The sequence below is a fragment of the Lutjanus erythropterus genome, chromosome 11 (genome assembly GCF_056507025.1).
Source record: "Lutjanus erythropterus isolate fLutEry1 chromosome 11, fLutEry1.hap2, whole genome shotgun sequence".
In the NCBI taxonomy this organism is placed as follows: Eukaryota; Metazoa; Chordata; class Actinopteri; order Lutjaniformes; family Lutjanidae; genus Lutjanus; species Lutjanus erythropterus.
This window is the reverse complement of record NC_139327.1, coordinates 24,889,085-24,915,841: the sequence shown is the minus strand read 5'-3', so window position 1 is coordinate 24,915,841 and position 26,757 is coordinate 24,889,085. Positions and strand designations below refer to the sequence as shown.

The 26,757-nt window shown below is 37.1% G+C and overlaps 5 protein-coding genes across 5 annotated transcripts; 1 reads left to right on the top strand and 4 right to left on the bottom strand.

Moving 5' to 3' along the window:
• The first annotated feature begins 399 nt into the window (after positions 1–399).
• Positions 400–1,440, top strand: LOC146319195 (olfactory receptor 51I2-like). The gene has a single exon (XM_084730638.1). The coding sequence runs from the start codon at positions 400–402 to the stop codon at positions 1,438–1,440; it is 1,041 nt and encodes a 346-aa protein (XP_084586764.1).
• Positions 1,441–4,543: 3,103 nt separating this feature from the next.
• LOC146319194 (olfactory receptor 2AT4-like) lies at positions 4,544–5,713 on the bottom strand. Its single transcript, XM_084729785.1, has one exon. The coding sequence runs from the start codon at positions 5,696–5,698 to the stop codon at positions 4,676–4,678; it is 1,023 nt and encodes a 340-aa protein (XP_084585911.1). The 5' UTR covers positions 5,699–5,713; the 3' UTR covers positions 4,544–4,675.
• A 3,712-nt stretch (positions 5,714–9,425) lies between these two features.
• LOC146319193 (olfactory receptor 2AT4-like) lies at positions 9,426–11,041 on the bottom strand. Its single transcript, XM_084730343.1, has one exon. It carries the CDS (start codon positions 11,039–11,041, stop codon positions 10,037–10,039), a length of 1,005 nt encoding a protein of 334 aa, XP_084586469.1. The 3' UTR covers positions 9,426–10,036.
• A 1,220-nt stretch (positions 11,042–12,261) lies between these two features.
• On the bottom strand, positions 12,262–13,162 carry coa4 (cytochrome c oxidase assembly factor 4 homolog). Its single transcript, XM_084730342.1, has one exon. It carries the CDS (start codon positions 12,576–12,578, stop codon positions 12,324–12,326), a length of 255 nt encoding a protein of 84 aa, XP_084586468.1. The 5' UTR covers positions 12,579–13,162; the 3' UTR covers positions 12,262–12,323.
• A 2,712-nt stretch (positions 13,163–15,874) lies between these two features.
• LOC146319191 (olfactory receptor 2AT4-like) lies at positions 15,875–17,227 on the bottom strand. Its single transcript, XM_084730341.1, has one exon. It carries the CDS (start codon positions 17,225–17,227, stop codon positions 16,244–16,246), a length of 984 nt encoding a protein of 327 aa, XP_084586467.1. The 3' UTR covers positions 15,875–16,243.
• Between the last annotated feature and the right edge of the window lie 9,530 nt (positions 17,228–26,757).

Here is a 26,757-nt window from a genome sequence, read left to right as displayed (position 1 = left end):
TGTTTCTATTTCTGTTTTACACAACCTCACAACTTTTTCGGAAATTGGGTTGTACATTTGAATCGTAGATTTTACCTCTAAGGGATAATTTAGTGTGACCATAGTTAACTGAGTGGATTGCAGTAGCTCATTTTTACTTGGGACTATGAGACAGTTACACATTACAGTAAATTGATATCCAATTCATGATCACGTGACACAGTCATCTGTATTTCTATCACAATGAAAAGAGGAAAGGAGTAAAGTATAAATGTCAGGTCTCTCACAGTACATCTCACTTGAGTGCTCCGAACACTTGATGTTGTCGGTGGTGTGTTTGGTTACAATAATCGCTATCAATCAGCTGTGTCATCCTTTATTATTATATTTTTACAGTTGGTGAACATACATATATTCATAATGGGTTCAGAAGAGAAAGCTGCTACCATATTTAATGCAACATTTGTTCGGCCTGCAAGATTTTATCTCAGTGGGTTTTCCAACATCCCTCATGTGAAGTATTACTATGTGTTCCTGTGTTTTGTCTATATCATGACAGTTCTTTGGAATGGCCTCCTTCTCTCAGTTATTTATCTGGTCAAGACTCTTCACACTCCTAAATACTTGATTGTGTTTAACCTGGCTTTGACAGATTTGTGTGGGAGCACTGCTCTTATCCCCAAACTCTTAGACACATTTTTGTTTAACAGGAGATACATTGTCTATGAGGCTTGTTTAAGTTACATGTTCTTTGTTCTGTTCTTTGGAAGTGTGCAGTCATGGACACTTGTCACAATGTCCTATGACAGATTTGTAGCGATTTGCTTCCCTTTAAGGTACCATAGTATTGTGACAAAACAAACTATTGCTGCAATGCTGCTGTCTGAATGGGTTTTTGTATTGAGTATAATAGCGTGCATGGTTGGGCTTATTGATCGCATCTCCTTCTGTAGATCTGTTGTGGTAAATAGCTTTTACTGTGATCACGGACCAGTAGCTTCTCTGGCCTGTAATAACATATCCTTCAGTGTCATAATGGCAAGTTTTGCTATCACTATGATCCTCTTTATTCCTCTTGTATTGATAGCGCTGACATATGTTTGCATTTCCATAGCACTGAGCAGAATTGCATCAAAAGAACGACTCAAAGCATTGAAAACCTGTACTTCTCATCTGATTCTTGTGGCTATTACCTTCCTCCCAATTGTGGGCACCAACATAGCAGCCATGACCTCCTACATCCATCCTAATGCCAGGATCATAAATTCAACTTTGACACACACCATACCAGCTTTACTCAATCCAATTGTGTACTCTTTGAAGACAGAAGAAGTGCTGAGATCTATCAGGAAGCTTTTCAAAAGAAATAGGATTATCAACACAATGTCCAAAATGCCCAGTGCCCAAAAAGGTGAAGTCCTTATCACTGCTGTATTGACATGTGAAGGAGTGTCACTGTAGGAAAACTGTGTGTTGTCACTTTTTACTAGTAACAACTATAGTTAAATCTTTAAGAATTACTATAATGTAGTTGTTTGTGTTTCATTATTGTGTTAGTCATAATGATCTCCTGTGCAAAATGAAATCAGGGATTTCCATATGTACTGAATTGTTGTTTGGCTTGTACACTGCTTGAGGTAATAATTGTTTGGGAAGAGGAATCAAACCATCTGATGCAGCACTGTTTTCATAACACTTTTTGGCATTGTCTCAGGACAGTGACGACCTAGAACTATCTCCAAGAAAGTTTTAAAGTAAGACAGAGCAACACATCAGTTTGCTTGCATCAGTTTTTAAATCTTGGGAATCAGTGTAAGTTATACTGTGTGAAAATATTGACAATGTAAAAGACAGTGACATGAGTACAGGCCTTATCAAACATCAGTCCACTCATCAGTCACTAATATATCCATTTTCATTAACCCATACTATCTGATTTGCTTCTGTCTTGTGCTACTCTGCATTTGTGGCACTTCAATTTCCCTGCACATGCACATCAGTTTTTTTTTTTTTTTCATCTTTTCTTTCCTTTTTATTTTATACTCATTATATCTTGTTGCTAATATCACTCTGTGGAGGCAATGGCCAACTGCTTTGAAGAGGTTGGTGACAAAACACTTTTATTTTACATTCACTCCCATTAAAGTCTTTGCAGAGGGTCAGAAAAAGTAAACACATCCATATTTGCAGAATTATTGCAAAGTTCAAGCCTGGTAAAATAATGACTGATAAATTGACCTGATGTAAGCAGTCTTGACAAAAAGAGGCAACATGCTGCAGGTGAAAACATCGAGCAGTTTTCAGGTCTGGTAGGCTTGCACCATCTAGTGGTTTGTGCTTGTACTCTACTGAAGTGGTGGATTTCAGTTGAAATGTATTCCAAAACAGAGGCAGGACAGCTTGATGTGCCACAGTGTCTGTCTTGTAATTAAGAACATGTTTAACCATTTCCCATCCCAGATATAACTGCTGGGCGGATGACACAGAAGAGTCTGTGAAGCACATGGCCTCATTACACTGAAGAATATCAGATTATCATGAAACATATAAAGACATGAAAGCCTACATTTTATACTTGAATATCAGATAACATGCTGTGCAGACTTGTAAAAATAATCTGTTATATGTCAGATCTTTATTTGATAGTAGAGTGATAAAAATTTTACTTGATCGATCAAATTCTAAACTGATCTGGACATTATGTCCTCAGGACTAAAGAGTAAAGTGTCCCTGCTTATTTCAGTAAGACAATGCCAAGACACATTCTGCACACCTGGCTTCATAGTTAGTAGACTGACCTGCCTGCAGACCAGACCTGTGCACCACTGAATATGTGCGGTGCATTATGAAGCGCAAAATATGAGTACGAAGACCCCAGAATGTTGAGCACTTGAAGTTGTACATCGATCAAGAATATGAAAGAATTTCCCTCTAAAATCATCAACAATTAGTGTCCTCAGTTCCCAAACACTTGTTTTAGTGTTGTTAAAATAAACGGTGATGTATCACAGTGGTAAACATGCCCCTGTTCCATCTTGTTTTGGGAGATGTCGCTGACAAAAAATTCAGAATTAGTGTATATTTACAAAATTTACAATAATCAGTTTGTACCGTATTCAGTTGAATATAGGTTGAAAGGGATTTGTTAATCATTGCATTCTGTGTTTATTTATGTTTTAAACCACATTCCAACTTTTTTGGAATTGCGGTAAAGGTTTTTCACAGAAATTAAACATTCACAAACAACTAATGTTCAAGTAAGCTTATTGATAATGGGATTTAAGTTTCTCCCCTTATTCTTCCTTGACCACAGTGCCTCTTTATCCTTTCAGGTGAATGTTGTCCATCAAGCAGACAGAATTTTAAGTTTCCTCAATGTTCATAAGTATGAGCTTTTCATATCAACACAGTCAGTTATGGTATTTTTTCATGGAAGATGTATTTGACAGAGGATGAAGAAATGTGTTAAATAAGTATATAAGAACAACTAGAAAATTATTTAGCAAGGAAACTAATGAATTAAACTTGTTGTTCAGTGGCTTTTGTTATTTCTTATTTTCCACGTAGTGCTTTTACATGTTGACTGTCATTCATGGCACAGCTTGTACTGTACACATAAACCCACTAGAGGGCAGGCACTCATCCTATTAAAACACTACAGTCAGTGTTCTCAATTAGGGACAGCTTCAGTATATTCAGTATTTAATTTGATACAGTATAAATTAAACACATAACTTTTTACACTTTTTTTTTTTTTTACATCTGACAGAAGAATCTACTGTTGAACATCATGTCACTATTCTAAAGAACATACTAAAGTATACTAGACATAAATGTTTATTTTATTATTTCCAGTGTTGAGTTAACATGTACGATAGATAGTCAAAATTAGAGGAAAAAGACATTATATCATATAATATATCATATCATATCTCACACAAAAGGACTAAACTGATTTGGTATAGCGATTTAATTTGGCTGCAGTTTTTTGTATATTTTGACAGGACATCATATTGAAAAAAATTACAATTTTTTCATATTTTAAGCAGTTGGAGAATATTCGGATATGGAAAACAAATTGTGGTAGCAAAGTACACAAGATAACAATAAACACATCACATAACTGGATAACACAGGGCACACAAATAAACAAACAAACAAAGCAAGTGCGCAGTGCTCTGGGAATGTTGATCAAACTGTGACACATGAAGACCTGCAGAGTCTATATCCTGAATAGGGTCCTCAAAAATTATGTATTCAGAAGTGTAAAGCATCACTGATAAAAAGAAGAATATTTACAGCTTTTATAAGGTTGTACATTTCATGACCACAGAACAATCAGAAACTCTTGCCTGGTCAGAGTCATATTAGTGAATTAACTTTTCTCATGCAGAGTTTCACTGTTAGTTGCCAGGATTCATCACAATGCAAAGACTGACTGTTACATGAAGAGATTTGTACGGAGATAATTATTGCATAATTATGTCCCTGTTATTCATGCATATAAATGCAGTGTAACATAACTATAACAAATTACTACTTTTTGCGACAATGTTGTTCGCCATTTTTTTTTTTTTTTTAATTTCTGACCAGTGCCAGGGCTCTGGCTTTCCTGAAAAGAAAAATATTTTTTTCAGCTAAATCAGGTATTAAGAAAGTGTTCCTCCTCTTGGCTTTTAACCCTTCATTCAAACATTTAGGGTCTACATTTTTCCCTCATTTGCTGAACAACCCTCCAAGGTTTGCTCTTACATTGGTCTGTGCCAATTTGACTTTTTCTCAGCAGTGCCAGGGCTCTGACTTTGATCTCTTTGGTTTTCAAAGAATAAACAATAGGATTGATGCAGGGTGGGATGCAAGAAGCCAGTGACAGGCTCAGCACACGCTGGTCCGGGTCAATGAGACCCAGATAAAGCCCGATAATAAAAATGGTAATGAGAGGAATGTAAAATACAGCAACAAGGATGAGATGCTCAACACAAGTGGCCAGAGCTTTCACCCGACTGTCTAAAGATTTCATCCTGAACACAGTCACCAGGATACTGACATAAGACAGAAGAATAAAAGTAAAGGGGCCCACAAGGAGCAAGAAAGTAAGCAAAGTGGCCACAGACCACTGCATTGTGTAATCATTGCAGGCGAGTCTAAACACAGGTGCATAGTCACAGAAATAACTGAACACTCTGACAGAATTGCAAAAAGACAGTCGGGTCATTATACCTACTGCAAATGCAATAATTCCCAGAGAAAAAGACCAAGTCAGACAAACAAGGCAAGACATGCTCCGCACTGTGTTGATTGAGTTGTGACGCAGAGGGAAACATATTGCAATCAACCTGTCATAAGCAAGTATAGCGAGTGCATATGACTCCAAAGTCCCAAAAGCATAGTAGACAAACATTTGTATCAAACATAAGTTGAATGGAATAAAATTGTCCTTAACAAGGAATATCTTTATCATGCTGGGAATAGTGCATGTGTTCAGGATGATATCAATTACTGCAAGGTTGACCACAGCCAGAAATTTTGGAGTGTGTAAAGAATGATTAAAAGTAATTACATAGATCACCAAACTATTGAACACCACTGTAACCACATAAACAAATGATAGAAAGATGAAGTAGACACTGATGAAGGGAAATGTCTCAAATCCGATGATATAGAAGCCTGGAGGATGAATGATAACAGAGTCATTTAAAACAGTCCTGAGTAAAGACATAGTTGAACTCCACAGCCTGCGTGTTGGAGGACAGTCTCTGCTTAAAAGGTCTCCAGTCTAAATAACAGGAAAATCATATAATCCACATGGACCTTCAAAGGATGAATATGCTTCTGATTCATTCCATTATAATGATTATATCTGAAGCTAACAGTGTTTAAAATACATCTGCAATATGTTTAAGCATGCATAACTTACTGATTACGTGTATCAGTACTAACTCTAATCAACTCTGCATGTCTTACCCTTTAGAATTAGAAGATATACCCTCCTCACTGACCTCCAGGGATAAGGCTTACAGCAGATAACTGAGAAAAGTCCAAGCCTAATGATATTGATTTGATCCATGGGGAGCAGGGTTGTACTGTAGTTTATTCTGATTCATGATTTAATGAGTTTGATTATCTCACCACCCCTTCTAAAGTTTAGGATACTGTACATGTAATATGTTAAGAAAAAAGTAACATATAAAATATGTCATGACAGGGACATAATGTTGCTGTGAAAGCTAAATCACACAGACCAGTAAGCAAGTACTGTACAAGTATAACAGAATTATGTTACTGTATGCCAGCAGCCATTTAGTCAGGCTGGTTAGCTGACATTTTGAGATCATGCCAGTGCTCAAGAGGCCAATAATCAGTGCACACACATCTGCAAGAAGTTTTGTCAGTATGGCTGCTGCCTGTTAGTGCTCCTGCCTGTGAGTTTTGGGAAGGTGGTGAAGCTTTTTCCAGCCCTGTACAATAATTGCCATGCATCCTGCTGTGAATGTGTGCGTAAAATTTCCTTAGTTACCATTTTTTAAAAAATATAATTATAGAATATACGCCCCATACCCAGGCTGTGAGTCCTCTGCAGCAGCAATGGGTCCAAGTCCCCTCTGTGACCCTTTGACCACCAAAATCTAATCAGCTTATCCCTAAGTCTATATGGACACTTGTACTAACTTTGAAGAAATTTCCTTCTCAATGAAATTTCGCCTTCATGAGAACAGGATGGACACGGTCACTGTGACCTTGACCATCAACCTTTGACCTTTGAGTTTGGAGAAGCAGAGTCCTGGCATGAAAGCTAAGCATTGTGCTGTAGCAGACAGGGTCGGCAGAAAAACATATTTTAGCCACATAAAAAAGACCCACCTAAAAACCATCAGTATCAGTTAAGAATATTTTCACTGCTTTACCTTGCTGTCAGACAGCCTGTCAGGCACTACATTTTCTCACATTTTCATTGATTTTTTTAAGGCATGCCTTTTTTATGTCACTAAAATATGTTTTTCTGTTGATGCTGTCTGCAGCAGTACAATACTGAGCTTCTGTGCCAGGACTCCTCTCTGCTTGTCATGCTGACAGCAACTACTATAGGATACGTATCCGTATCTGAACTATCCCTTTAAACAACATGTTATTGGATAAAATAGCAAAGTATACTAGATTGTAATGTGCATGGATAAATGGAATTATACATGACTTTTCTTTGTTTTGATAGCGACATTATGTATTGGCCATCAGCTACCTGGCCACTGAAAAATCCATGTCAGTTGCCCACTCATGCAAACTACTGTGATCTTTACCTCTGAGGTTGAATGGTCCTTACGCCCGCTGTCATAACTTCATGTAACTTACTGCAAAAATGACTGATAGTTGATCAGGTTTGATTCCACTGAAACAGTTCTTTTTGAACACTTTATTTTGATCTGCAAATAGAAATTAGTTCATTCATCTATGAATTCATAACGTAAATACATAGCCTCTTACAATACATGACAGTTGAGGATGTTGCAATAAAGTAACTCAACATAACATACAAATTAATGCAGTCCAAAAAAAGATGTAGGCTGAAGCTACAGCTTGTAACACATATCTCTTTAACAACACATTATGTTGAACAAGAAAACATCACACGTTTACTTTCCCAACACATTCAGGAGACACTGTATAAAGCAGTCAGAAGTTACCAGCCTTTTTGAGAACTTTGTAAATGAGACTTGTTTACAGAATAATTTACCCTGAGGATGCGTTTATCATTGAACAGGCCATGGTGAGGCAAAAACAAAGTGGTCCTAATAAGCTCAGTGTGTGATGCCATCACCAGAGGATTTTGTTTAATGACCACAACTTTAACAAACAAACCTTTCACTGTTTAAATCCTCGACTAATTAATCCCAGTTGCACCTATTAAGAATAATGAACAATGGAGCGAAATAGATAGAAGTGTGTGATGCAGTCTTTGTGAAGCTGTTATTTAATTTTAAGTTCACTTACTTTCCAAGGACAACAAAAGAAGAGACAGACATCCTGAACTTTCACTTTGCCAGCTTCTCTCTTAGAGGTCTTACAATCACTCGCTTCCATTCACCGTTTAAACTGTAGGTGTCATTGGTTACCATTGGCCTTGTTCTTGGCCTTGTTAGACTTCTCTTGCATTTTTGACTAGAACTTGACAGCTAGTATTTTTTGTAACTTGTCAAATAGTCCTAGCTTCTTTCAAATAAAGTGTAATTCTGTTTACGCCCCCCCCCCCCCCAAAAAAAAAAACAAACAAAAAAACAAAAAACATTTGATTGGATGGATGTGATGAAGCCACTTAAATGTGTGAAGAAATCTATACATTGAACAGATACAAAGCACACAGAAAGGAAAAGTTCACACATTTAATGCAGGAAATCTTCAAATGAGGTGAAAACATTTGTAGTTTGTAGTCATGCCAGTAACTCCAAAATATTGGAAATCCCTTAAAATCGTAGAAATGTGGGAGATAAATTTCTAAAGTGTGACACAGCGGTATATTGCATGTGACTGCACGTGAAATCAGAAGTCAAACCTTTCTGGGAAGTTTGCTTCTCACTATGCATCATAATTTGATCTAAAAGTGGTCGTCATGCATGATGCGTTGATCTGATTCCAGCAGTTACAGAATGGCCATTGGGGGCACTGGAAGAATTCCTGGTAGGCTGATTGGCCTGGATGTCCGGGCACTGTTAAAGGCAACATTTGGCACTTTTTATCTGGCTGTCCAGTCAGTGTTGGTGATTAATAAAAATATTAAATATTACTTGAACATTATATGAGCATCACACTGAGCTTCTTATGTTTAAATTTCAACAGTAGAGTGTAGAGTGTAGAGAGTAGTAGCACATTTGTATGTATACAGTAAAATTATTTTGTAGCAATGTGTTTCTTACAGGGGTGTCGTGGTAAATGCATGCACTGATTGATACAGTTGATCTGAAAATAGATGAGTTAACTCTCTGCCTCACTTTAAAGAGGTGATCAACTGAGTTTACTGGGTTTACCCTCCACTCCTCATTATATTTCCTATGGACAGAAAATTCAGCTTTGGTCTTTCATAACATACATACAAAATGATCTCCATGTTCATTACTGTCACCTGGCAGCTCATTTCCCATCACAACATGTCAGATATTTGTGGGATGTATGTCTGATAGAGTTTGATAATTGAATGAATTATTAATGTTGTTATGATACTGTAATTTCTAACTTTGATACAAAAAATATCAATATTCAATACCATTTGCACGACCATGGGGAAAGATCAACTAAAAATTGATGGCACAAAATTTCAGATTTTTATTGAAATATAAATGTAACAAAGGTAAAAGATGACAGGGATATTCTGCCAGAGCAAATAACATGAGTGACGAGAAGAAAGCAGTACTGTGAGTACATGGGAGGAGGCTGGACTGTTGGTACTGCAGGGGTGTGTGTCAACTTGCTGTCAGAGAGAAGAGAGAGGAAGAAAGTGCAGGTGGTACCAGGGTATCATACTGCAAAAAGTGAGTAATCATAGCATTTTAAATATTCCTTATCGGTATTTATCAATTTTTGACAACACTGTCGTGTATTACATAATTCTCATAATTCATAACTCATAATTCTCTGAAGATGCATTTATTAATAAATAGGCCATGGTGAGGCACAAAATGATCAGACAAAAATTGGAAGGATTTTGTATAAAGCTACATCACAATGGCCCAGAATGAACAAGATCTTCATAATAAATTTATTGCCCAAAAAACGTCAGATATGTAATATCTATGAAGAGTACCGTAAAGGTGGTCCAATTATTATTTATTTAGAATAATTATTTATTAAGTTCAAGGCCTTGAGTGATCAATTCACTCACTTTGGACAAATAAATAGATATAAATTACTATGTTACACATTATGCAACTTATATTAATCATACTCACATTAAAAAGTTTTCAGTAGTGTATCATGTTAACTGACAACCTCATGACATTATTAAGCAGTGTTATTAGCACAGAGTTCAGGCTCTTTACTCACTGCACAGATATACAGTACTGGTCCAAAATTATTGCTGTATTTTATTGACCCCTTTCTGTGGGTTGGTTTGTTGTGTGCCAATTTGACTTTTTCTCAGCAGTGCCAGGGCTCTGACTTTGATCTCTTTGGTTTTCAAAGAATAAACAATAGGATTGATGCAGGGTGGGATACAAGAGGCCAGCGACAGGCTCAGCACACGCTGGTCTGGGTTGATGGCTCCCAGATAAAACCCAATAATAAAAATGGTAATAAGAGGAATGTAAAATACAGCAACAAGGATGAGATGCTCAACACAAGTAGCCAGAGCTTTCACCCGACTGTCTAAAGATTTCATCCTAAATACAGTCACCAGGATACTGACATAAGACAGCAGAATAAAAGTAAAGGGCACCACAAGGAGTAAAATAGTGAGAAAAGAAGCTGCAGACCACTGCATTGTGTAATCATTGCAGGCGAGTCTAAACACAGGTGCATAGTCACAGAAATAACTGAACACTCTGACAGACTTGCAAAATGACAGTCGGGTCATTATACCTACTGCAAATGCTGTTACTCCCAGAGCAAAAGACCAAGTCAGGCTGACAATACAAGACATGCTCCGCACTGTGTTGATTGAGTTGTGACGCAGAGGGAAACATATTGCAACCAACCTGTCATAAGCAAGTATAGCGAGTGCGTATGACTCCAGAGATGTGGCAGTGTAGTAGACATACATTTGTAACAGACATAGGTTGAATGGAATGAAGTTATCCTTAATGAGGAAAATTTTAAGCATGCTGGGAATAGTGCATGAGTTAAGGAATAAATCAATAACTGCGAGGTTGACCACAGCCAGAAATTTTGGAGTGTGTAAAGAATGATTAAAAGTAATTACAAAGATCACCAAACTATTGAACACCACTGTAACCACATAAACAAATGATAGGAAGATGAAGTAGACACTGATGTAGGGAAATGTCTCAAATCCGATTATATAGAAGCCTGGAGGATGAGTGATGACAGAGTCATTTAAAACAGTCCTGAGTAAAGACATAGTCTTTACTCCACAGCATGTGTGTTGGAGGACAGTCTCTGCTTAAAAGCTCTTCACTCTAAAAACAGGGAAATCATATTCTACATTAGACCTCTGTAGAGGCTATAAACCACATGTGATTTTTATTCCAGTGTGATGAGTACATTCAAATTCAGTAGTACATTCTCATAAGTTAATGTCTAAATGTGGCTTACCTGATGCTCTCTTAGCAGCAGATCTGTTTGATGCTGCATCCAGGAGCAGCAAACAAATGACTGCATGTCTGACCGGTGAACACTGGAAGATATACTTTCCTCATTGATCTCTAGAGGTAATGCTTTCAGTTCATACTGGGGAAGTCATTTTGCAATACCACATTAGTGACATTAATTTGATCCATAAAGAGCAGAGCTGTAGCATGATCTCATCTAATTAAACTTCTCTTGCACGTTTCCGACAATTTTGTGAGTTTGAGCATCTCACAACTTGCTTTTCAGAACTCTCAGAGGCAGAGAGAGCAGTCTACCATTTGAACTGATTACCTACACAGAAACCAAGTCCAAAACAGGTCCACTGCTCTTTGTTCTGTCCCGGGTCAATTCTGAGACAACTTTTGGTTAACTCAGTTGGTTAGAGTGTGGTGCCAAACTGAAAGGAGATCACATCTGACTAAACATCCAAAATGGATACATTGTTTTTATGTCGTGACAACCGTAGCCAGAGGCATTATGCTTTAGGGTTGTTCGTCCGTCCGTCTGACCCATTCTCAAGAATTCCTTGATGGAATTTCTTCAAACATAACACAAATGTCCACTTGGACTGAAAGATTAACATATTAGATGTTAGTGGTCAAAGATTACATGTTTTTGGCCATAAGTCAAGAATTAATTTCATTCGCTAAGTATGACAAAACTTCTCACAAATATCCAGGAGGATAAAATGATGAGGTGATGCAATTTATATCCAGAGGGTCAAATGTCAACTTCACTGTGACATCATAATGCTCAGCTCTATCAGTCCTTTGTACACTTCTGTAAAAAATAGTCTATTAGTTAAGACGGCATGTCTCTCACTGGAGATTATACAGTAGTGACTACGGTATGTTCTGAGTAGGACATTTTATAATGACAAATTATCTGCTGGACAAACCTTTTAATAAAGACACCAGTTCTTAATGAAAGTCAAAGACAGGATTTTTGTAGTAACGCATACTTGTTTATTTTCTTTACAAATAATTAAATTATTTACAGTCTTTCCACCTCAAGTATGTCTGTGTGTGTGTGTGTGTGTGCGTGTTGAGAGTTCAGCTGGGTGCAGACTGAGTGGAGGCTGCCTGCTGCCTCCTCAGTTGTTCTTTTCTGGCATTTTGGAAATTCATCATGCAGTCTTTGAAAGTCTGGACCTGCTTCTGGCACAATCGCCAGTCCTGGTGTTCAGCCATGCACTCCTGCACAGCATAGTGGAGCTCGGCACAGCCAGTGCGGGATATCATCCGTTCAACAGGGTCATCCTCATCATCGTCTTTACGGCTGCGGTCATGAGGTGAAGGGGACGCCATACTGTTCCAGTGCTAAATCAGTGGATCTGCTGGAGACAACACGACATAAATTCCAACTCTAAAATTTTCAGTAATTTAACTCTTTCTCACTTTAAACTGTCCGTCTGACAGTTTTGAAGTGGCCTATTTAAACACTTAATGCTACATTATATCAGTAATTCTACGTTATTCATGTCAGACAGTCAGATTTTCTCATCTTTTATGAGTCTTTATGGTTGGTGGTATGCTTTATAAATCTACAGTGTCCTGTCTTGGAAGGCTCATGTAGCTATATACAGTACTTTTTTCAAGTCATCACTTGTGAAGTGCTGGAATTTCACAGCCTATACCAAAGACCTGGCCCTGTTTCCCCTCCTGGGAAAGGGTTTAGAAACTGCTATGTGTCCACTGAGACCACAACAAGACAGCTTTATTTTGACAGTACTTGTATTGATAGAAGGCTTGTATCTTATATTTAGAAAATTCTGTATCCGTGATGAAGTTGCTTTTTGATCTGGAATTAAGCTCGGTGTATTGATCTTCTGATGATGTGGTCACATTTGGTCTACCTGGTTGTGCTTTGGATACACCTGATCAAGTTTCTTCAGTCTCGCCATGATTTGATGGCGAGAAAAGACCCTCTTTGCTTAGAATAAGAATTTGACATGCATGAGAGCTGATATTACACTGATTGCATAAGATCGTGCATTGAGTGACATTAATAGAAAATATATTACCTTGAGTGATGTTTCATAATACGAATGTTGCCCTTGAGTGATGTTTTATAGAACAAATATTCAAGTTATACAACATACATTACACATATATCTTCATGTATCAGTAGCAGTGGTTGAATTTAGGTACATTCACTCAAGGTGTACAGCACTGCATCTGTGATCACATTTTTTATTTTAATTGTAGGGCTGGGTGACATAGCTAATTAAGTGATAGTTTTAGGCTTTGCCATGGTGTACGATATATCTCAATATACACATTTTCTGTACAACAACCTACCCTAAATTGTCAAATAGTGCAAACATATGATAATCTTATAAGATAGGATGCATCATTATAGATTAAACTAGCCAATAGGAGGCCTGGGTGATATGGACAAAACAAATATCCCCAGTTTTTGAATAAATACATTGATATTACAGCAGTATTGTAGGGATAACTATTAGTGCTTTCACACTAATAATCAACAATAATGTGGATGCTATGACTAAGTAGGTGAAGACAAATAACAGAACCACTGGACAGTCTGTTAATAAAATTAAATAATTTTACTGTAAGACAGCCTTTAAAACCAGGAATATATATAATAACGATGTCCAAAATCTAAGACAATATATAGGCTTATATCACAATATTGATACATTGCCCAGCCCCATTGACTTTACATTTATGCAACTTAACTCTTTCACTTCACAACAGTTCAGAGGGAAAAATGTACTTAATCTAATACATTTGACTGTTTTATAACTAATGTTCGTTCCTTGTAGATTGAGATCATTAAGGTTCTGCATGTAAGTGCTTACAACCCGATATGCAACACTCTTGAGAGAGGGCCTTTTGCACAATGAGCACTTTAACGTCCAATAAACTTTGCAGATAATTCTTGTACTTTTACGGTACTGTGCGGGTTTACAACCGGGACTTATAATGGATTGTTTTAAAATGGTTGTACTGCTACTTTTACTCAAATAAAGTTAACACAATAATGCTTCCTCAACTGAATAAACCAAAGTACTTGTTAGGGTCATTTAACACACGATGCTGGTATCGTTACTGTACTTTCAAGTCACTACCAAGTCGTTTTAGTGAGAAAGCAACTACACACACCCCTGAACGTTACCTAATGCTACATAGGTTAGCTAACATTCACATTATCGATGGGGCTAACGGTTAGCCACGACGTATTTTCAACTTGTTCTTACCTGTTTACTCTTTCTCTTTGAATCTGTTCGTCGACACACTCAGATTAAGTTTCAATAACTTGCATAACTCTGGACTTCTCATTACATCACACACGGTCAGCACTGCAAACACGGGGGACACATTTGAGGACAGGACCTAAGTGTACGCAGGAAATAGTTCCGTCGGTACAAAGAGCAGTTCCGCCGCACAGCGACAACACGATTGACGAATGGAACTGTGGTGGGATGTACCTAAGTACATTTACTGAAGTACTGTGTGCTACTTAAGTACAAATACGAGGTACTTTTACTTGAGTATTTCCATTTTATACATCTTTATACTTAGAGTCCACTACATCTCAGAGGCAAATATTTTACATACTTATCAGATTCTAGTTTTCATGTTTTGTCATCCTTATTTTCCAGTGAAAACCACGTCTCCAAATTTGGTGATTTAGAATTGAAATGTTTATTATAAGATGGAGAATTAAAACTTCTTATTTTGAATTACACACACACACACACACACACACACACACACACACACACACGATATGTAAAAAAAAAAAAAGCATATGTAATAGTTGTAATAGTGTTTTTTATTCTAAACATTTTGATCATATGAAATCATTAAAATCATATCGGAGTGCATCTTGTCTTGTGCTTGAATATAATGGAACTAAATGGCACATGGCTCGTGGTGCTCAAAGTGTTAAACAAACAAACAAACAAACAAAAGAAACATTTGAAAAAGTGTCTCTCCAGAAATCATGATCCAGTTACTCAATATAATCCACCGACCTTTTTGTGCGAATTTTTCATGTAGGAACTCTTTTCTTTTTAGTTGACAGAGAGTGGTTAAGGTAGATTCTACCACATGAAGAAAGTTGTTCCTACATGAAGCTGCTCATAACAATATCTGTGGATGACCTTGAGTAAATAGGTCATGTTTTTTGAAAAGAGACATTAAGAGACATATTTTGGAGAAGGCAGACATCTCTACGGCTGATGATTTAGAAACTTCTCAACTCACAACAAAACAATCTAGTTGGATACATAACACTTCAGGTACAAGGAAAATATGTACTTTTCATTTTGGGATTAACTGTCCCTTTAAACAAGACTGAAATATTCATTAGACTTTAGTGCTCTGAGGTTAAACATAAATAGGTATAAACTGGGCAACAGTTTTTCCAACAATATTTTTTGGAGACAGGGCTGCAAGGTGACACCGTTTGAGAGCAAATAGCAAACACATGAAATAACAAACTGGTGGACAATAAATTATTGCAGTTTTAAACAGAAATAAGACATTGGCTGCTCCTCTTCAAATTTAACATTGTGGAGTGTTTCAAGCACCCAGAAAAATGGAAAGAAAATCTATCATTAAATATCATCACTAGTGTCACATTTTCCACACTTAGAAGGTATGCAGAATATTTGAATACCAACCTGGAGACACAGTTGAACAAACCCCGCCAGTACGAGGAATAACTTTGATTTAAATGAGCAGACATGTAAAGCATCACACATGAGTAGAAGGATATTTAAAGCTTTTGCAGTGAAATCACTTGACCCCAGTATTATCCGTTGGTTAGGGTAAGGTTGGGGTCAGGTTAAGGTAAGAGGAAACAAATATCAACAAGGAAGCTGACTTTGATGCATTAGCTGTACAATCAAAGTGAAAAACTGGATCAAAAAGAGACCAGGCTGTTAGCTTTTGACCCAAATGTTTAGAACCTGCATTTTTGTAATGTTTCGTTTTATTGTTCAAGGTTTGCTCCTTTGTTGGTCTGTGATAATTTTATTTTTTCTCACCAGTGCCAGGGCTCTGACTTTGATCTCTTTGGTTTTCAGAGAATAGATAATCGGATTGATGCAAGGTGGGATGCAAGAAGCCAGTGACAGGCTCAGCACACGCTGGTCCACGTCAATGAGACGCAGATAAAACCCGATAGTAAAAATGGTAATGAGAGGAATGTAAAATACAGCGACAAGGATGAGATGCTCAACACAAGTGGCCAGAGCTTTCACCCGACTGTCTAAAGACTTCATCCTGAACACAGTCACCAGGATACTGACATAAGACAGCAGAATAAAAGTAAAGGGGCCCACAAGGAGCAAGAAAGTAAGCAAAGTGGCCACAGACCACTGCATTGTGTAATCATTGCAGGCGAGTCTAAACACAGGTGCATAGTCACAGAAATAACTGAACACTCTGACAGAATTGCAAAAAGACAGTCGGGTCATTATACCTACTGCAAATGCAATAATTCCCAGAGAAAAAGACCAAGTCAGACAAACAAGGCAAGACATGCTCCGCACTGTGTTGATTGAGTTGTGACGCAGAGGGAAACATATTGCAATCAACCTGTCATAAGCAAGTATAGCGAGTGCATATGACTCCAAAGTCCCAAAAGCATAGTAGACAAACATTTGTATCAAACATAAGTTGAATGGAATAAAATTGTCCTTAACAAGGAATATCTTTATCATGCTGGGAATAGTGCATGTGTTCAGGATGATATCAATTACTGCAAGGTTGACCACAGCCAGAAATTTTGGAGTGTGTAAAGAATGATTAAAAGTAATTACAAAGATCACCAAACTATTGAACACCACTGTAACCACATAAGCAAATGATAGAAAGATGAAGTAGACACTGATGAAGGGAAATGTCTCAAATCCGATGATATAGAAGCCTGGAGGATGAATGATAACAGAGTCATTTAAAACAGTCCTGAGTAAAGACATAGTTGAACTTGGATGAGGGCCTCTGCTCTTCAGTCTAAAAACAATGAAATTCATTGAAATTCATTCAGTGTCATGATTTCCATGACACTCTGATAAAACAGTCAAATCAAGTTTATGTATAAAGCACATTTATAAAAGCAACCAAAGTTTAGCAAAGTCCTGTGCAACAGAATACCAGAGGTTACTTAATATAACAAGGTAAACAGGAAAAAAAAAAAAAAAGTAAAATAAGTTGAGTCACGCATTAACGTGCTACAAGTCAGTCAATAAAGCTCACCTGTTTTTCTGTGAAGAGTTGTTCAGCACTAACTTGTGTAACTGTTACCTCCAGAGGCAGCACGCAGATGGCTGCGCATCTGACTTGTGGACAGAGACAAATATACTCTTCTGATAGATCTCTGGAGATCAGTCAACTTTGAACCAAGACTGACAACGTCAGTGTGCAAAACCGTATCCCTGAAATGAATTTGGTCCTCTGAGAGTGTGGCTATAGGTTATTTATTTGATGAAACTTGAGTAAAACAAGTCATGACCAAAGACAAGAAAAAAAAGAAAAGAAAAGAAAATGGCATGAATAAAGATGTTGCTTTGACTGTTCAAATGTCCTGAAAGACTGACAAAAACTCAATCTGAATAATCTAAATAATGTTTGCATTTTACAATGAGTTTGTAATAATTACATTTTACTCACCACTACAGTATCTACCTTTTCTAGCTGATGGACTAGATATTTGCAGTTCTTGCCTCTTTCTTGGTAATACACTTTGAAGCATTGTTATTAAAATTATGGGAAGAATATTTTTCAATTTCAAAATATATAATAACAAGGCAAATGAAAATTAAAGTATGGATGGCTTAAGACCCCTTTTCATGTCCGATATGGCAATCTTGAGTATCTGCTGGTACCAATCCAACACTGTCCTTTTCCCTCTCTTAAACAACTAAGCTGTTAATAATGCATTAGGACAGAAGCTTAACAATGGCATCTAAAGATGTCATGCTCAAACGGTGAAGCAAATATTCTACTCCCATGAAGGTGGAGATACAGATGTCATTTCATATTCAAAGTAAAATTTGAATAAATTGCATAAATGCATAAATTGCACTTGGCTGTTTGGCTTTTTTCTTATTTGAGCCTAAAATAACTTAAACACAGCTGATATGATGACAGCACTGCTCACAGGTTTCACTTGAGTTCCAGCTCAGTGATTTTCAAAGTCAGGGTTTCCAGGGGGCCTCAGCAAAATGCTAAAAAAAATTATCATGTAAAATTATTGTAAAATATAATTAAGAATGCTGGGGGTCTTTGCATGGAAAGGTTTGGAAACCCCTGCTGTAGCTACTGTTCATGAGACACATGCAGCTCATCTTAATCCTGTTACTTGTGACACGTCTCTCTTTATGGACTGTAACTTAGAGTTTAGTTAAGCATTTGAGTGGTATTTTATGCTCATGGTTGTAAAGAAATTATTACTACATGTGGTTTTCATACCAACAAAGTTGGATGAAACGTTTTTGATTTTAATTTTTTGACACCTTCATGAAACACTATAAATCTATAGGAATAATACATTTTGTGAACTGTGTTTATACAAATTGAATAATGGGAGATAAACATGTGTAATGACTCAATAATTTTCTCTGAGGACACATTGATCATTAAACGGGCCACAGTGAGCCAAAACAAAATGATTCTAATGAGCCTAGTTTGTGAAGCCGTCAGCAGAGAGTTTTGGTTAATGACCTTGTCTTTAACAAACAAACCATTTACTGTTTAAACCTGAGACTAATTAATCTCAATTGCCCCTATTAGGAATGAAAACAATTAAAAACGGATGTGGCTGTACATTCAGTCATCTCGTTCTGATTGCACCTGCTTTGAAAGGGCCACAAGAGAAACGGCAGAAGTGCTTTGACAAGACTAGCTTTTGTTTAATCGAATGACATGTTTGAGCTCCAACCTACTGGTTCTGTTTCGTTTTATATAAAATTTTAAAGGACATTCAGACTTTAAACTCAGTTTACCATTGGTTACTGTACTTTCATCGTTAACTTTTTTATGGAAATCTTTTCTTGTGACTATCAATCTCTGAAGCTAAGTTTAAAAGTCTCATTTCAATAAATATTTAATTTGTGATTTTTTTTTATAACATGATGCCGATTTGAATCACTGACAGATGTGTCGTAAAAGCCTTTAGTGACTTGAGTAATTTCAGCTCACTGAACCACTTCCATATTTTGCGCATTACTTTTAACCTGATATTTTCTTTCAACCACTTTGGTGCAGTTGCTGGGGTCATTTCACAGTAAATGACATACAAAATACCCATATTTTATATGAGCACAGCAGCACAAAATGTTTCTGTTACAATGTTAATATTCTATAGAAAATCAGTCAAAAAAGCTTAAATATTCATCCAAAAAAGTGCTATAACATAATGACCATGCACAGATCTGAGCCCAGATACTAGTTCAGTATGATTGCAAAAAGATGAAAAGCATTTTAAATGTGGAACAACCAGCACATTAACCTAACAATAATGATGAGACAATTTATGAGGGTTGTAAATGTTAGTTACAATAATATGAAGTCAATGAGTGTTTCAGGTCACAGATAAGGACCGCAGCAGTCCAATATACAAATGTCATACAATTTCATTCAAGTACAACCAAGTTTATGTGTAAATAAGTCAGCAATATGTGGTTGCAAAGAAAGTGTGACATGCATTTCATTCACTTGTTGTATTTGGTGAGTGTTTAAATAATGGCATAACGTCAAATAAAAATGAATGTAAAGGAAAATATTATTGAACAGTAAGCCAAATGTGCAGAAACCTTGCTCTTTTTAAGGGGACAGTTCACACCTAAATCAAAAACACCTATTTCTCCTCTTACCAGTAGTGCTATATATCCATCTAGATTGTTTTAGTGTGAGTTGCAGAGTTTTCAGCCATAGAGATGTCTGCCCTATCTCAAATATAATGGAACTGGATGCCACTTATCTTGAGAAGCACAAAGCACAAAAAAATACATTTGAACAATTCAACACCGGTGTCTCTTTGTAGAGATCATGACCTGGTTACTCAAGATCCACAGACCTTTCTGTGAGAAATTTCATTGAACTAAAATCTACCGAACCACTTTCTTTCAATAGAAACAAAGAGTAAGTGGGTCATGATTTCTGGAAAGAGACATTACTGCTGAGTGAAAAATTTACCCTCTTCATTGATCTCCAGAGACGACTTGCAGTCTTCTAATGAAGAATAATATGGATGAACAATGCAGTAATGAGCGGTGCCCTGTTACTGAAATTATTAATTATTGTCCATGCAAAGTAGTGGATTGTCTTCCAATTAATCTTGCAGGCAAAACAAACATGTAACCTTTCTGTGACTCTAAGCTCCTTATTATCATTACCAGAAGCATAATAAATAATACTGAAACCCATTATGCACAGTTTGCGACACAAATGTAAACTATGTTGTATATTAGGGTGGCTCACTTTCATCTGTAATTCAAGTATCACCAGATTGCGGGATTAGATGCTAATATTTTCAAGCGTTGGTCCCAAGGGCCACTTATCCCTAAATTTCGGTGGCCAAATGTAAACGTATGTAAGACCAGTAGAGAAAAGTTAATTCAATGCAACTTAACGTAGCCTCTCTAAGCTGTGACACTTGTGCTGTCCACTTTTCTCATGAATTGTGATTTGGTGTTTCCTGGAGGCACCGATTCCGCTGAAAACAAGTTGACTAGTTGAGAAAACTGGTGGCAAAGTCCTTAGATGTTTCATATTGTCGCCATTTAAACTCCTGCTTCCATTCATTCTTAAATTCTCTTTGCTGTTTCATATTTTCATAGTACGCCTTTTGTGTTTCTGGTCCTCCTGTAAGGATCGCATTAGAGTTGGCTTAGTAAGCCCATACTTCACAAGCCTTGACATATTGGTAGCCACCCAGTAATGAGTTTTGTTCTCTGTGTTCAAGGAGTGCTGAACTAAAAACCAAGAGGGAATTTGGGTCTCACAGGCTCACAGCATGGACATAAAACTATCACTAACATGGAATATTTAGTGGATACAGAGTATTTTTTCCTGTTAATGTGAAACCCTGGATTGCAATTGAAAGATCTTTACAAATATTGGTGATTCAAACAAACCTTTATTTCCATCAGACAACTTTAATAACTGAGATTGTTGTCTACCTATTCCACATATAAAGAGACCTGTCAATCGATCGTAGTGTAATCTGTAGAATATAAAAGTAATATATCTAACTTGGATGTGACTGAAAAACAAAATATGTCTACTGCATAATCCTCTCTGAGGGGCGTTTAAAGGACTTCCTTTTGCATCTTGACACCTTAGAGTCCTCCTAATAAACCTAGTTAAACATTTCATCATCCGAGAACGCAGGTTAATGACCTTTCTCATAACAAACAAACCTTTTGCTGTTTAAACCTTTCCCTAATTAATCTCACTTGCATCTATTAGCGGGTCTTGCAGTCTCACATTTGGAGGGAAATGGATTGGAGCCTGAGTGCACTGCCAACATTTCCCCCAAGACTACCTCTTCTGAAATAACAAGTGAAGTTTCTTTGGACTAAACAGCAACACATCACTTGATCTTGTAGAGGCCTAATTAAATATCTGAAAAAATCGACAAATGATCAAAGCTGTGATTTTGCTATCACAGCAGTAGACTCACAGGCCAATACAGCATCCTTGGTCTCAACCGTGACTAACAAAAATACTATCTGACTGACTATCCACTGTAATGTGAAACGGAGAGCTCAATGATCGGTACACACAGTTAGACAGGGCCAATATTACACAAAATATCCTGAACCTTCACACCTTCACATTGACAATGAATAGTATTCCCTGAGAAGACTTTTGTCACCAAACAGGACACGGTGACCGCACGCAAAAGGATCCTCCCCTTCCTCTTCGACTCCTGGGAACCCTGCTAATGAGCCCTATTTATGATGTCATTACCAAAGGATGCTGGTTAATGACCGCCTGCCTATAACAAACAAACCTTTTTACTCTTCAGACTTAAGCCTAATTAATCTCATCTGTATCCATTAGGAGGTTTTGCACTCTTGCAATTAAAACTGTAATGGGAAGGGGTGTACACTGATATTAATGAGTCGTTAGTGTTCTTTAGAAGCTCAAGTAAACCCCCCTCATTGTTTAATAGTAACCTCTTCTCTGAAGGGCTGCAGTCTCAGCCCCTGACGCACCACTGATGCCCTTTCTGAAGTTGCCTGTTTTATAATTAGTAGGCTATGTGAAACTGCGTTGGTACTGGACACAAACATGAGGACTGGGCTGACAGCTCACAAGACATCTACTTTAAAAATTACTTTTTTTTTAAATCAGCAAGAAATTCAAAACGCTGCTAAACAACCTGAAAAAATGAACTACAGTTACCAGATAAATGTGCAATCTGGTGTTAGTTTAACAATTATTTAAAGTCAGCTTTCATGTGTTAAGTTTCATGTGTCCTCATTTCAGCTGTCCTATCAATTAAAGGCATAAAACAAAAATACTTTTTTTTAAAATTGGACTCAAGGATGAACTGATAAGACTTTGGTGATTAACAGTCAAAGGTTAAGGCCACTGTGACCTCATGTCTATCCCATTTCTGTGGATGCAATATATCAAGGTCACCCTGAAAGAATTTCTTCAAATTTAGCCGTCTACTTGGACTCAAGAGTGAACTGATGTTACTGAGGTAAAAGGTCAAAGTCACTGTGACCTCACAAAACACGTTGTGGCCATGACTTAAGAGTTGATGCACTAATAATGACAACATTTCACACACAAATATCTAATAGGATATATTGATGAAGTGATGAAATTTTATATCCAAAAGCTGAAAAGGTCACCTTCTCTGTGACATCATAATGTTCAGTCCTGTGTACTCCTCTGTAAAAATATTTTCTATTGTTCCAAAAATGTACTTAATACCTTTTATTAAATTCGAACATCTTCACTACATATGTTTTATGAGTCTGGACAGACATGGATATAAACTGCCACCTGGCTGGTTGGTGGAGGAAAAGAACCACAAAGAGGTAATTCTAGTAATGTGGAGCAACGTTAGGCCAGAGGTGGTTATGGCTCATGACAATGACAAATAAACTGTATTTAATGTGGGTTAGACAACTGGCTGGTACCTGATCTGCACAATAAGGTCAGTATCGGCACTGATACTGAATCAGCATATCGGTCCATCCCTACTATACCTAATCCTCCCACTGTGTAAGATTTAGGGGGGATTTATTGGCAGAAAATAAGAATTGTTGTGTTTTGTTACCTTAGAATGAGACATTTTTATCTACAGAGGGTGCAAGTCCTCTTCTGCCATGTTGCACTACCATGTTTCACTGGCTCCAGATACAGCATTTCACATTTTTCCCAGAGAATGTGCCAGGTCAGTTGCAATCTAAACACTCACCGCTAGATGCCGCTAAATCCTACATACTGGCCCTTTAAGTTAAACTAGCTTTTTTAGTAGTCAGTAAGCACTGACCACCCTCTGTTCTACTCATGGAATATGAACGGCTTTCATGGACTGGTCATACTATAAAGTTACATTAATATAAACATGCAGCAAAGTCTCTGTATTGACTCTTGTCTTTTCAGACATTATTTTCAAGCAAACATCCTGTCTTAAAAATATTCCAGGTACAATGCACAGCGGTGTGCAGCCTCCAACAGAAACCTTACAAATACGATTCCCCTGTAGTTTCAAAGCAGTCTGGAAGTCCAACAACTAAATATATTCTTGAAAACTTTTTGTCCAGACCATCATGAAAAAATGGTGTGAGTTTTAGAGGATTAGGGGGATGTTGAAAATAGGAAAATTTAATGATAAGGCCCAGCAAAAAGTCCATCTTGATCCTTAAAAAAGGGGCAGATAAGAGCTGCCTTCAGTTTTATTCTATAAAGCTGTTTATAAACTGCATAAAGATTTACATAATATAAGCTTAAAAGCTGAGGAAAGGCTTTTTCCCAACAGGAAATTTGGCTTTTTTCTGTCATTAAAAACAAGTCACAATAAGACATCGAGATTTTGCATGTTATTATGAGTTAGTACCAATGAAGAATCATCTCAAATCTTAAACCCACACTAAACCTATGCTGAGTGAAGCAACTGTGCTAAACTGCACTTTTAATAACAACAGAAGACTGGGTACAAATTCTTTTAATTATGTACAGAGGGCTGTAAAATTAATCTTTCATGTTGTGGGGGGTTAAAGGAAGGGTGACTGTTCGATGGTGATGATTAAGTGTCAGGTTTTACTGAAAATGTAATGTCTCTCAGATGTATTTGCATTCCCACTTCCCCCTCAATTCCTAATGAATGAGGGGAGAGATTAATTAGGCAAAAAGTTTCAACAGTAGAGGGTTTGTTTGTTTACAGGCAAGGTCATTAAGCATCGCTCCCCCGGTGATGCCATGACAACTGGGACTCATTAGAAAGACTCCAAGGAGTTAAAGAGGCACGATCCTTTTGTCTTGGGTCATCACGTCCTTTTTGATAATAAAATGAGTCGTAAATTCCAAGGGGAATCTCATGAAAGTGTCAAGACGAGGCAATAAATGATGATATAATTAATGTATTGTGGATTCTCTGCAATGCAAGTCTATTGTGTGTTCAAGTCAATCCATGTTGCAATAATAGACTGACCTTGGCTAACCTTTAAACCCCGACTTCATGATTTTCATGAGCCCAGGCTGGGCCTTGATTTATGAAGGTTACTGGGGAAATATACATAGATACCTGGCAAGCTCCACTAGTGGATTTAACGTTTCAAGACCATGGCTAGTGACTTATATTAGGTTTCAGTGCAACATTTGGCTGTCAAAATATAATATTTTAGTCCAGGCCACTAACTTTTTATGTGTGAAAGTTTTATGTTATAATAATATTTTAACAAACTTATCCTACTGTTAACTTGCAGTATCTGTGATTTATGACCACACGTCAACTGCCTGATCTACATTTCTTTAATCCTGACATTGACTGATGATTCTTTCCACTGCAAGGTAGTGGATATAAAATGAACACTTGTGCTCTGTTCTGTGAAATTGATGTGTGAAACTTTAGATATAATTAACTTTCTCAGGGGACATGACAGTGAGCACAGGTGGCGCTCAGTTTTGTGAGCTCCACCACAGCCTTCACATGCTATTCTAGATTAACTCCTCAAAAAGCAACACTTGCAAAACGCATTTATGGTGTTTATAGTGTACTGTCAGCAATTCTTTGCCTGACTGTTGGCCTAAAAAAGTATGTGCACAGTATATGTGGTGTATATTCTACAATCAGGCCCAGCAGTTTGGCTGACTCATGTAATCTTCTTTTCTTCCACAGTCTTCTTATTAAACATAAGAAATAAAAATATTGAGGGCATAATGGGTAAATCCTTCTGTGAATGCAGTTTAGAGGCCATTTATAGATTAGTGTTAGGCACCAGAATCCTGTAAATCTAACAGTGCTGTAAAGCAATAATTCTCATTTATTTGGAACATTGCCACCAATGGCCTAACCAGATGAATTAAAGAACCACTGGGTAAGATTTAATGGCATCTAACAGTGAAATAGCAGACTGTAACCAACTCACCTGCCAAGTGTACAGTCTATATATATCTATAGTGGCTGCGAAGCTTGTGATTAATGCGAAAGTCCGTAACTAGAGCCAGTGTTCAGTTTATCCGTTCTGGCATGGAAGAGGACCCGCGGCCTCTGTAGGTATAAACAGCTCATTTCAAGGTAATGAAAGCGCAATAATTCTTATTTTCAGGTTATTATAGAGTAATTAAAACATATATATGATTTTTTATGTTCCATTTCTGCCAATAGAGCCTCCCAAATGCTGCACAAGTAACCTTTAAAGGGATAATAAAGTTACACCATTACAAGTCAGTGGTTCTGACTTTGTCTTTTTCTGGCATGACAGAAGCAGAAACTATAAACAATAACTGATGAAACAACTAATAAAAAAATTATTCGAGATGAATTTTAGTAAATAAAGTTAAGTGCGATAGCATCAGCAAACCTTATTTATTCAGTTCATCTACATAAAAAAATATTTATTCAACTTTGTTTCATTTTATGTTTTTCCCTTGGTCATCAATGCCCCACCTGCAGTGGCTCTGTGGCCCAACAGGGGGGCCCCTCCCCCAGTTTGAGAGCCACTGGTGTAAATGGTATAACAACATCTTAGATATTGCTAAACATTTCGCAGTATAGATTGTCATAAAACCCAACAATAGTTCAATACAATCATTATATAATATGTCCACCATGCTTAGAAACCCAAACTCACGACATTGGCAGTTTAACTTAAAGCTTTTTAGACTTCTGTATAATCCAAATATTATTCCACACAAGGCTCCCCTGACTCTTTCCTCCCTCCTAATGAGACTCATCTATGATCTTGCCTGTAACAAAAACATTTTACTGTTTAGACTTAAGCCTCATTAATCTCATTTGCCTCTATTACAAGGTACTGAA

What these genes read in the sequence shown, in the direction of transcription:
- LOC146319194 (XM_084729785.1), bottom strand. Translation starts at nt 5,698, where the DNA reads ATGTCTTTACTCAGGACTGTTTTAAATGACTCTGTTATCATTCATCCT.
- coa4 (XM_084730342.1), bottom strand. Translation starts at nt 12,578, where the DNA reads ATGGCGTCCCCTTCACCTCATGACCGCAGCCGTAAAGACGATGATGAG.
- LOC146319191 (XM_084730341.1), bottom strand. Translation starts at nt 17,227, where the DNA reads ATGTCTTTACTCAGGACTGTTTTAAATGACTCTGTTATCATTCATCCT.
- LOC146319193 (XM_084730343.1), bottom strand. Translation starts at nt 11,041, where the DNA reads ATGTCTTTACTCAGGACTGTTTTAAATGACTCTGTCATCACTCATCCT.
- LOC146319195 (XM_084730638.1), top strand. Translation starts at nt 400, where the DNA reads ATGGGTTCAGAAGAGAAAGCTGCTACCATATTTAATGCAACATTTGTT.